Source organism: Salmo salar, chromosome 18 (assembly GCF_965601325.2).
Source record: "Salmo salar chromosome 18, fSalSal1, whole genome shotgun sequence".
Classification (NCBI taxonomy): domain Eukaryota; kingdom Metazoa; phylum Chordata; class Actinopteri; order Salmoniformes; family Salmonidae; genus Salmo; species Salmo salar.
In genome coordinates, this window is record NC_138308.1 from 22,167,169 (window position 1) to 22,180,037 (window position 12,869).

The following is a 12,869-nucleotide window of genomic DNA, read 5'->3' on the forward strand; positions in this document are numbered from 1 at the left end:
TACTCCGAGTTGGAGGGTATCATCTTATGTTGAGTATCTAGAAGGCAGTGACTTATTCCAGTCTATTAGCTAAACACCGGTGTCATGTCAACGTTATTAACTTATCACAGCACCTTATTGACCTCAACATAGCATAAAGTAGAGCAGTACAGGGCTCTACTGTGTGACCATTTTACTCACATATTTTGCTGTGCGACCTGAAATTTGAATTTAGGAGAACCTCGTCTCGAAAAATGTATGATTCTAGCCTTTAATATTTTTCATTGTGCTCCTAAATTTCTTTGTGTGAGCATTCATTTTTCAACCTTGGAGCACACGTCAGGGTAGAGCCCTCTAGCTAGTACACTAAGCCCTTTACTCTACTACACCGAGCACCAATTTAGTTACTGCACTTCCCATGAATTATGGCAGCTACTTCCATGCTATACAATCTTCATCGACCCAGAGAGGTTAAATCAAAGATGGCGGATAAATGAAGATAGTTCACTCAGGCCGTTTACCGTTGAAAAAATATTGTCAGTTATGGTCTACCTAACTGGGTGTGTCTCCCATAGACAGCAATGCAATAGCAGCTGGGTCTGGTCTACTTAGTTTATTGACTTTCATTGACCCAGAGAAAAAAACTTGGGGGAAAAAACTGTGAGAGGGGTGTCACGGTTCCTCTTCCGCCTCTAGTTAAATCAGTATAATTTAATTACATAATTGATGTGCCGTCCATCATCTATTGGCATAGAGAAGGCAGGCCAAGCAGCATTCAAACATACTAGCAAGTAGCTTATAGTCTGGAAGCATCAAAATGCTCCTTGCTGTTTGAGTACGTATTAATAATGCAACAATAATTATTTTATGTTTTATTTACTTTGTTGTTTAGTTGAATGAGTGAATGAATGAATGGAAAGTAGAACTCTGGGACAGATTTGCTTACAGTGACTGGCTTTTGATCCACTGCATGGTTGAATCACCTTCATCAGAGGTGAATTTAAAACACAGAATCAAAGCTGGATTAAGAAATTGCCTTCATTTTCCTTAACTTTTATGTTTGATTGCTACTTTGAGGTTTCATTTGACCTGTTATTGGATGATGTAAGAACAGGTTGAACCAGGTGATGTCATCTGTTATTGGATGATGTAAGAACAGGTTGAACCAGGTGATGTCATCTGTTATTGGATGATGTAAGAACAGGTTGAACCAGGTGATGTCATCTGTTATTGGATGATGTAAGAACAGGTTGAACCAGGTGATGTCATCTGTTATTGGATGATGTAAGAACAGGTTGAACCAGGTGATGTCATCTGTTATTGGATGATGTAAGAACAGGTTGAACCAGGTGATGTCATCTGTTATTGGATGATGTAAGAACAGGTTGAACCAGGTGATGTCATTTGCCACAGCACTTTTTAACCACAACACTTTTGATTTAGTTTAATAACATATATCTACATAAAATAAAATATATTGAGACAAAGCATTAAAAAGAGGGGCAAAGTGCTGTTTTTTAGACCAATTGGCCTCATGATTTGTCAACTCACACATACGTTCTCTGTCCTTCACATCGGAGTGCTGCTGCAGGCTCTTTGCATGTCTTGACCAATCAGATGAATGGAAATCACAGATCGTGCAGGCCGGGCACCCCACTCTCCACTTTCCTCCAGTATTTATTTAGCAAGCGTGATAACACATCACTCATCTAAACATTAGAGATCTGACATGCTGTATTGCATTGAAACTTGACTATTTTTCAGTTTGAAGCAAGCTCAGCCCAGTGAGTTTCATTGTCCAATCATGTTGCTTTCTCTGTGTCTGTGTATAGGAACCCCCCTAGTCCTTCTTTATTAAAATAGAATTCATATGAACAAGTACAAGGTTGCTGCAGTTTGACAGGTTTTTCATCCTCCCCAAGTTCAGGAGTTTTTTTTTAAACCATGGAGAAACCATGTAAACTGATTAGAAATGATCTGTGATGGGACCAGAGTATATTATTATTTTTTACAACAGATCATACCGTATAAAGTCTGGAGTTTTAACTGGTTAAGTCTCCAGTCTTGACCTTCACCACCCCTAGCCCCAAACACTCCAGACACATAAGGGAGTGCCAGTCACTCCGAGGGAGGCAGGGAAAGGTCTTCCCAGTTCGGGGCCAGATCTGATCTGGAATTATCCCAACCACAGGCCTCCCTGCAGCTGACAGCTGGACTCCAATATCCCGCTAGGGAATCCTGTTGGATCCCTTTCCCGCTCAGAAAACTTTTTTGGGATGGGCTGTCCTCTGCACATGTTTTCTCCATCATGTTTGATACTGCACAGTCTATGGCGCCCGCCACATCAAAACCGATGTGTCTGATGGAACGAGTGTGTGGTTTATTTGTAGAGGTAATCCAAACATTGTGGGCTGGGATCCTATTTTCATTTCTCTCTTCTCTGAAGAAATGCAGGCTCAAGTACGATGCATACTGATAGCTTATAAAGTATGTAAAATAAGTAATGCATACTTGCCATATCCCATGAATCCTTGCACTGTAGTCTCTTTCACTGACCTGTGTCTGATGATCACAAGAGCCTAGAGTTCTGGCACACAACTCTCTGTGCTCTGACCGGTGTCTATTGGTAAAATACAAGGTATGGACAGTATTGTATTGTACAGGTAAAGATGTGTTAATACTAACCAGCATGCATTGCGATTCTAGGTGTGTAACAACTTGGAGAACTGCCATTGTGAGGCGCACTGGGCCCCTCCCTTCTGTGAGAGGGCGGGGTTTGGGGGCAGCCTCGACAGTGGACCAATGAGATTGGCAGGTACAGTATGCTCTTTCCTCTTTTTACTTCACTAACTTCACCCTCTTTCTCACTAGCCAGTGCAGAGACTAAGACAGTTTGGGATAATAATCAGTTTAACACCTTTAGCTGAAATTTCATAACCTGCTTACAGCAAGCTAATTTATTTTGACAGATCTACCTGTTACCTACAAATGTAGGATCTTAATTTGACCACTCTTTTGTTGCTGAGAATTTTCTTGCACCACAGGAAATGCAGATGAGCTTTGTGATTTACATAAATTCACTGAAAATTCACACTAACACACAGATATATTAATAGTATTGCACTTTTCATGTAGCCTACTTTTGGCCAGCCTAACCAGAAATCAAGCAACATTATGGACTAAACAATCAAATCCTGTTGCTGCAGGATTATGTTGTAACAATATAGGTCAAATTAAGATTATACATCTGTATTCATCATTACAACTACAGATGCAGGAACTTAATTTGAGCCAGTTTGCTACAGCAGGAAAATAAATGACTAGCTTTAGAAGCCTTTTTAAATTTGCATTTCCAGGAAAATTCTCAGCAACAAAAGAGTGATCAAGTTAACTTTTCCCTGCCCGGTATAACTTTTCCCTGCCCGGTACAACTTTTCCCTGCCTGGTACAAATTTTCCCTGCCTGGTCATTCAAGAGCAAAAGGAAATAATTATGGAAATAATGTAAAATGTACTAAACCACTGCTGTGGCTTCTATTAACACTCTCTGTGTGTGTCCTGTTTGTGCCGTGCCGTAGATGTGCGTGTGTGTGTATTAATGTGCGTGTTGTCGTATGTGACGTCAGCCGACAGCAGGGTGGTTGCTGTGGCAATCCTGGCCACCCTCCTCAGCCTTATGGGCGCTGGATTCCTGGTATTCCTTAAGAGGAAGACTCTGGTCCATCTGCTCTTCACCAACAAGAAAACCACCATGGAGAAACTGAGGTACAGTATGACACCTCCTCCCACACCTGTGTTTACTCTTATGTTCTGTATGTCAAGATAGACTACTTTTCTAGAGATGATTTTCTTGTAGAAATGACATCATGGTCCCATGGTCTCTCTCTCTGGTGATTTGATGTGTTCACAACAATGGTACCCTTGTGACTCCACTAACCATGTGAGAGAAAAACACATACCAGTAGTCCTTCACATAGTCCTCAATGAAGAAGGCCTGTTACTGTGTGTCTCAAAGCTGCAGCTCCTGTAGAATAGTAGGAGAGCTGTAGAATAGTAGTTATCAGTTAGTAGAAGACTTGTATAGTAGTTGAAATGTTAGCTTTCTGTCCTTATAGATCAGTTGGGTCGACCAGACCAGCCAGCCCCAACCAAACTCAGTCCATGTACAGTCCACGACGCAAGCCCCCAGCCAAGCCTCCAAGTACCAGCATATACAAGGTGGGTGTCTTTCAGCTGGAGGTAATGGGCAACGGATTATCCCCAATAGTCACTTTAGTAGAACACAGACTGTTACACATGACTGTATATCAATCAAATTTATTTATAAAGCATCAGCCAATGTCAAAAAGAGCTATACAGAAACCCAGCCTAAAACCCCAAACAGCAATCAATGCAGATGTAGAAGCACGGTGGCTAGGAAAAACTCCCTAGAAAGGCAGGAACCTAGGAAGAAACCAGGCTCTGACGGGTGGCCAGTCCTCTTCTGGCTGTGCTGGGTTGAGATTATAACAGTACATGGCCAAGATGTTCAAACATTCATAGATGACCAGCAGGGTCAAATAATAGAGTCTAAAACAGCAGGTCCGGGACAAGGTAGTACGTCCGGTGAACAGGTCAGGGTTCCATAGCTGCAGGCAGAACAGTTGAAACTGGAGCAGCAGCACGACCAGGTGGACTGGGGAAAGCAAGGAGTCATCAGGCCAGGTAGTCCTGAGACATGGTCCTAGGGCTCAGGTCCTTCGAGAGGAGAAAAGAGAGAAAGAGAGAAATTCACACAGGACATTGGATAAGACAGGAGAAATACTCCAGATATAACAGACTGACCCTTGCCCCCAACACAAACTATTGCAGCATAAATACTGGAGGCTGAGACAGGAGGGGTCGGGAGACACTGTGGCCCCGTCCAACGATACCCCCGGACAAGGCCAACCAGGCAGGATATAACCCCACCCACTTTGCCAAAACACAGCCCCCACACCACTAGAGGGATATCTTCAAACCACCAACTTACTACCATGAGACAAGCCCGAGTATAGCCCACGAAGATCTCCACCACGGCACAAACCCAAGGGGGGCACCACCCGGACAGGAAGATCACATCAGTGACTCAACCCACTCAGTGACGCACCCTCCTAGGGACGGCATGGAAGAGCACCACTAAGCCAGTGACTCAGCCACCGTAATAGGGTTAGAGGCAGAGAATCCCAGTGGAGAGACGGGAACCAGCCAGGCAGAGACAGCAAGGGCAGTTCGTCGCTCCAGTGCCTTTCCGTTCACCTTCACACCTCTGGGCCAGACGACACTCAATCATAGGACCTACTGAAGAGATAAGTCTTCAATAAAGACTTAAAGGTCGAGACCAATTCTGCATCTCTCACATGGATAGGCAGACCATTCCATAAAAATGTTGCTCTATAGGAGAATGCCCTGCCTCCAGCTGTTTACTTAGAAATACGAGGGACAATAAGGAGGCCTGCGTCTTGTGTACGTGTAGGTATGTACGGACCAAATCAGAAAGATAGGTAGGAGCAAACCCATGTAATGCTTTGCAGGTTAGCAGTAAAACCTTGAAATGAGCCCTAGCCTTAACAGGAAGCCAGTTGGAGTGATATGATCACATTTTATTGGTTCTAGTCAAGATTCTAGAAGCCGTGTTTAGCACTAACTGAAGTTTATTTAGTGCTTTATCCGGGTAGCCAGAAAGTAGAGCGTTGCAGTAGTCATGGATACATTTTTCAGCACAATTTTTGCACAGAAAGTTTCTGATTTCTGCAATGTTACGTAGATGGAAAAAAAGCTGTCCTTGAAACAGTCTTGATATGTTCATCAAAAGAGAGATCAGGGTCCAGAGTAATGCAAGGTCCTTCACAGTTTTATTTAAGACAACTGTACAACCATCAAGATTAAATGCCAGATCCAACAGAAGATCTGTTTCTTGAGACCTAGAATCTCTGTTTTGTCCGAGTTTAAAAGTAAAACATTTGCCGCCATCCACTTCCTTATGTCTGAAACACAGGCTTCCAGGGAGGGCAATTTTGGGGCTTCACCATGTTTCATCGTACAGCTGTGTATCGTCCGCATAACAGTGAAAGTTAACATTATGTTTCCCGAATGACATCACCAAGAGGTAAAATATATAGTGAAAACAATAGTGGTCCTAAAACAGAACCTTGAGGAACACCAACATTTACAGATTTGTCAGAGGACAAACCATCCACAGAGACAAACTGATATCTTTCCGACAGATGAGATCTAAACCAGGCCAGAACTTGTCCGTGTAGACCAATTTGGGTTTCCAATCTCTCCAAAAGAATGTGGTGATCGATGGTATCAAAAGCAGCACGAGGACAGATGCAGAGCCTTGGTCTGACGCCATTAAAAGGTAATTTACCACCTTCACAAGTGCAGTCTCAGTGCTATGATGGGGTCTAAAACCAGACGGAAGCATTTTGTATACATTGTTTGTCTTCAGGAAGGCAGTGAGTTACTGCGCAACAGCTCTTTCAAAAAATGTTGAGAGGGATGGGAGATTCGATATACGCCGATAGTTGTTTTCATATTTTCTGGGTCAAGGTTTGGCTTTTTCAAGAGAGGCTTTATTACTGCCACTTTTAGTTTGGTACACATCCGGTGGATAGGGAGGTGTTTATAATGTTCAACATAGGAGGGCCAAGCACAGGAAGCAGCTCTTTCAGTAGTTTAGTTGAAATAGGGTCCAGTATGTAGCTTGAAGTTTTAAAGGCCATGACTATTTTTATCAATGTGTCAAGCGACATAGTATTAAAAAACTTGAGTGTCTCCCTTGATCCTAGGTCCTGGCAGTGTTGTGCAGACTCAGGACAACTGAGCTTTGGAGAAATACGCAGATTTAAAGAAGAGTTCGTGATTTGCTTTCTAATGACCATGATCTTTTCGTCAAAGAAGTTCATGAATTTATCACTGCTGAAGTGAAAGCCATCCCCCCTTGGCGAATGCTGCTTTTTAGTTAGCAAAATACATTTTGGATTGTTTTTATTCTCCTCAATTAAGTTGGAAAAAGAGGATGATCGAGCAGTAGTGAGGGCTCTTTGATACTGCACGGTACTGTCTTTCCAAGCTAATTGGAAGACTTCCAGTTTGGTGTAGCGCCATTTCCGTTCCAATTTTCATGAAGCGTGCTTCAGGGCTCGGGTATTTTCTGTATACCAGAGAGCTAGTTTTTTACGACAAATGTTTTTGTTTTTAGGGGTGCAACTGCATCTAGGTTATTACGCACGGTTAAATTTAGTTCCTCAGGTGATTAACCGATTTTTGTACTCTGACGTCCTTGGGTAGGTGGAAGAAGTCTGGAAGGGCATCTAGGAATCTTTGGGTTGTCCGAGAATTTATAACACGGCTTTTGATGATCCTTGGTTGGGGTCTGAGCAGATTATTTGTTGCGATTGCAAACGTAATAAAATGGTGGTCTGATAGTCCAGGATTATGAGGAAAAACAGTAAGAGCGACAATATTTATTCCATGGGACAAAACTAGGTCCAGAGTATGACTCTGGCAGTGACTAGGTCCAGAGACATGTTGGACAAAACCCACTGAGTCAATTATGGCTTCAAAAACCTTTTGGAGTGGGTCTGTGGACTTCTCCATGTGAATATTAAAGTCACCAAAAATGTGAATATTTTCTGCCATGACTACAAGGTCCGATAGGAATTCAGGGAACTCAGTGAGGAACGCTATATACAGCCCAGGAGGCCTATAAACAGTAGCTATAAAAAGTGATTGAGTAGGCTGCATCAATTTCATGACTAGAAGCTCAAAAGACGGAAATGCAGTCATTTTATATGTACACTACCGTTCAAAATGTTGGGGTCACTTAGAAATGTCCTTGTTTTTGAAAGAAAAGCAATTTTTTTGTCCATTAACATCACATCAAATTTATCAGAAAGACAGTGTAGACATTAATGTTTTAAATGGCTATTGTAGCTGGAAACAGCTGATTTTTAATGGAATATCTACATAGGTGTACAGAGGCCCATGATCAGCAACCATCACTCCTGTGTTCCAATGGCAGGTTGTGTTAGCTAATCCAAGTTTATAATTTTAAAAGGCTAATTGATCATTAGAAAACCCTTTTGCAATTATGTTAGCACAGCTGAAAACTGTTCTTCTGATTAAAGAAGCAATAAAACTGTCATTCTTTAGACTAGTTGATTATCTGAAGCATCACCATTTGTGAGTTCGATTACAGGCTCAAAATGGCCAGAAACAAATAACTTTCTTCTGAAACTAGTCAGTCTATTCTTGTTCTGAGAAATGAATGCTATTCCATGCGAAAAATTGCCAAGAAACTGAAGCTCGTACATCTCGTACAACGCTGTGTACTACTCCCGTCACAGAACAGCGCAAACTGGCTCGAACCAGAATAGAAAGAGGAGTGGGAGGCCCCGGTGCACAACTGAGCAAGAGGACAAGTACATTTGAGTGTCTAGTTTGAGAAACAGATGCCTCACAAGTCCTCAACTGGCAGCTTCATTAAATAGTACCCGCAATACACCAGTCTCAACGTCAACAGTGTAGAGGCGACTCCGGGATGCTGGCCTTCTAGGCAGCGTTGCAAGGAAATAGCCATATCTCATACTGTCCAATAAAAATAAAAGATTAAGATGGGCAAAAGAACACAGGCACTGGACAGGGGAACTCTGCCTAGAAGGCCAGCATCCCGGAGTCGCCTCTTCACTATTGATGTTTAGACTGGTGTTTTGCGGGTACAATTTAATACAGCTGCCAGTTGAGGACTTGTGAGGCGTCTGTATTCTAGTCATGGCTCATCCTATATAACTACTGCTGTACACACCTTTTCTATTCACATTTCATATTCCTTCAGAAAGTATTCACACCCCTTGACTTTTTCAAAATGTGTTACAGCCTGAATTTGAAACAGATTAAATTTAGATGTTGTGTTTTTAGGATTTATTTTACAAATGAATTAGAAGTGAAAAGTTTAAATGTCTTGAGCCAGTAATGATTCAACCCCATTATGTCAAGCCTAAATAAGTTCAGGAGTAAAAATGTGCTTAACAAGTCACATAATAAGTAGCATGGACTCTGTGTGCAATAATAGTGTTTAACATGCGGTTTAAATGACTACCTCATCTCTGTACCCCACACATACAATGATCTGTAAGGTCCCTCAGTCGAGCAGTGAATTTCAAACACAGATCCAACCACAAAGACCAGGGAGGTTTTCCAATGCCTCACAAAGAAAGGCATCGATTTGTAGATGGGTACAAATTTAAAAAAGCAGACATTGAATATCCCTTTGAGAATGTTGAAGTTATTAATTACACTTTGCATGGTATGTCAGTACGCCCAGTCACTACATAGATACAGGCGTCCTTCCTAACTCAGTTGCCGTAGAGGAAGGAAACCGCTCAAGGATTTCACCATGAGGCCAATGGTGACTTTAAAACAGTTACAGAGTTTAATGGCTGAGGATGGATCAACAACATTGTAGTTACTCCACAATACTAACCTAATTGAGAGTGAAAAGAAGGAAGCTTGTACAGAATACAAAATATTACAAAACAAGCATCCTGTTTGCAACAAGGTACTAAAGTAATACTGCAAAAAATGTGGCAGTGTGATTAACTTTTTGACCTGAATACAAAGTCATAGTATATTTGGAGCAAGTCCAATAAAACAAATTACTGAGTACCACTCTACATATTTTCAAGCATAGCGGTGGCTGCATCATGTTATGGTATGCTTGTAATTGTTAAGGACTGGGTAGTATTTAAAAAAGAAACATGGAGCTAAGCACAGACAAAATCATAGAGGAAAACCTGCTTCACTCTGCTTTCTACCAGACACTGGGAGATGAATTCACCTTTCATCAGGACAATAACCTAAAACACAAGGCCAAATCTACACTGGTGTTGCTTACCAAGAAGACAGTGAATGTTCTTGAGTGGCCCAGTTACAGTTTTGACTTAAATCTACTTTAAAATCAATGGCAAGACCTGAAAATGGTTATCTAGCAATGATCATCAACCAATTTGACAGAGCTTGAATAATTTTGAAAATAATAATGTGCAGATGATACACAATCCAGGTGTGGAAAGCTCTTAAAAACATTTCCAGAAAGACTTAACTTTAAATCGCCGCCAAAGGTACAAAGTATTGACTCAGGGGTGTTATCAATACATTAGCAAACATGTTTATGTCATCACGGGGTATTGTGTGTACATGTAGATGGGTGAGAATAAAAATTATAATTTCATACATTTTGAATTCAGGCTGTAACATAACAAAATGTGGAATAAGTCAAGGGGTATGAATACTTTCTGAAAGCACTGCATTCACTACACCTGCTACAGAACATGAGAGCAGAGTTGAGCAGTTGGAAATCTTTCCCTGTCTTTCCTACCGCTCTGATAAATTCACTCCGCGCTCACAGGCCAAATTTGATTCATTCATTAAAATCAGAATTTAACAAACAGCCATCTATTTTTTTGACTATCTGGGCCTACCAATTATTTTTTTAGGTATTGAAACCAAACCATATCGACTTGAATGAAAAGTGTTCTTTTTTTGCTGAGTTTAGGTCAGGAGCCAGACAGAAGGAATGGAAATGAATTATTTAGGCTATATTATTTTAATTATTTCAAGGCTATAGCCTACAAAGAAATACATTGAAGCATTTGCGAGTGTGACACAATAGGCTGGTAGTGACATAAAGCGCTCAGCATTTAAACAACATTTCATTGTATTAAAGTCTATAAATTGAATGTAGGCTGTGACTTACTTTGAATTAAATAAAAATTAAACTAAAAATGATTCATTAGTGCTTTTGAATTCATTTTTAGAAACATGAGTTTGGCCAGTCTGACTTCAGGCTCATGCGATGGTACCTTTCTTTTAGCATGTGCACGTAGTAAGTACACTATCATGCTTTTGGGATAAGTGTATTTTCAGATTCCACAATGATTCTTTAGTTGTGGACACTACATCACCACACTCCCTCTCTTACTCTTGGTCCTCATCTTTGTAAGTCACCTTGATTTTGCACCTGTGTGATTTATCAGTTTCTTTATGAAAATATTTAGCGAACTCTATGACAGCTTAAGCAAGGGGCTATAGCAGCACACAAGTAGACTACAGATGCATGCTGGGGCGGGCATGCCCTGAGCTCTTGAAGTGAGCGCTACTGGAGCGAAATTGGAGCGGGCGAGAAGGCCGCCGCTCCAGCCTTTGGGAATCTCGCACCAGTCACATACTCTGACCCGCTATAACATCTGCTAAACTGTGTACGTGACCAATAAGGGAGCTGGATTCCGCACTCAGGTTTTTTTCCCCCAACCTTCCCTTATGATCAATTGATTAGTATGGTTCACTCACAGGCCTACACAATGGATGATGTAACGAGTACACTCTGCATTGTATAAAAGATTGGGATATGGATGGAGGGAAAACTAAAACGTGTGTTAGCAAAGAAGTATTACAAACCAATTGCTGACAAACTGTCACACCATTGGATTTCTAATGTAATCATACTGTATCAGAACCACAGCACCACAACAAGGAATCAACTTGGACTGAGACTTGCCATGCTTATCTGAACCTATTAATTCCAGACTTATTGTCAAAACAAGTTGACGGCTAAGCGGATAATTGATTTAGTCTCAGCGGCTCTCCCTTGAAGAAATATTCATGAGGCCAGTATTGCTGGCAGAAGGCTGAAGGAACTTTAATTGAGATGCTGCGGTCCATTTCAATGAAATGGTAATCATGATGCAGTATCATTATAGGGTTCTGTCTGAAATGAAAAGTGTTTGTGTACAGGGACACAGGAGAACAGAGTTGATTGATTCAAGCGTAGGAGGCAAATTGGGGTGGACTTGTGTTTGAATTGATAAGCATTGAGGGATGTGCGTGCGTGTGCATGTGTGCGTGCATTCAAACAGCCAGTCGATTCCCATGGAGAACAGCTGGAGTGTATCATTGCGGTCAGAGCTCAGGGTAAAGGTTAGCTGGCTTAGGCAGGAAGGAAGATGCTTAGCCCAGTTCCGTCTCCAATACCAGTATCTTATAGTGAACATGGCTGGCTCCTCAGCAGTATTCAGTCCATCTGTCTACTGTATCTGAACAGTTTGCTTCACCTGTGTCTAACTAACAGTTTGCTGTAGTCCCACTCCTGCTGTTTACTGTTTGTTCTGGCAGTCACGGTTCCCACTGTCCAGATGTCCAGCAGACTCTCTGCAAGTTGCCTGGCGTAGCTGCAGTCCAGGCCAGTTCAGTCAGTCCAGCTATCTCAGGTGCAATTAGGCTTATTCTGGAGGGCTAACAGCTGTTCTGGACAGGCAATTTGGTGCTGTCGTTGACCATTTCAATGTGTTAAATTTATGAACTATGTTTTCTGTTATTGACTGCCTATGACACCTGTTAATTCATAGTAATATCATCTCTATGACAGAGAACGTAGGTATAGTTTTACCCATAGAAATAATAATGAATAGTCAATGATGGCATAATGGGCAGACTGGCAGCCATTTGGAGTGTACCCATGCCAGGAAGTAAAAGCAGGAAGTGTACCCTTCAATCTGTGCTGTGATTTGTTGAGTCAACTCACATTCCCCAAAAATAAATTCCATTGCATGAGCCACATCAGTTAGAATCATTTGAATGAACATTCTACAGTACCATGGCAATCCAGCATTAGTTGATAGAACGTTCCAAAATACCATAGAAATACCAGGCAGCCATTGCGAGTGTGCCCATGAGTTTACCGGTCAATTGCCAGGGTTAGAGCTTCCAAGCATGTTCAATTCATTCTTATTTCTGAATGAGGTGAGACAAGGAGGAGCAGACTGAGGAGAACATAATAGCTGTAGCCCAAACTAACAGCTCTCTCTTCTC

The 12,869-nt window shown here is 41.6% G+C and overlaps 1 protein-coding gene across 2 annotated transcripts in view; it reads left to right on the forward strand.

Annotated features, from left to right (window-relative positions):
* Positions 1-12,869, forward strand: part of LOC106577034 (disintegrin and metalloproteinase domain-containing protein 12) — a 156,412-nt gene that overhangs the window by 131,963 nt on the left and 11,580 nt on the right. The window contains exons 18-20 of one of the 2 annotated variants that reach the window (XM_014154703.3): positions 2,686-2,794; positions 3,557-3,743; positions 4,094-4,196. In XM_014154703.3, coding sequence (XP_014010178.3) covers positions 2,686-2,794; positions 3,557-3,743; positions 4,094-4,196 — 399 coding nt within the window. The remainder of the gene's footprint in view (positions 1-2,685; positions 2,795-3,556; positions 3,744-4,093; positions 4,197-12,869) is intronic. The other variant, XM_014154704.3, reaches the window with a different exon arrangement.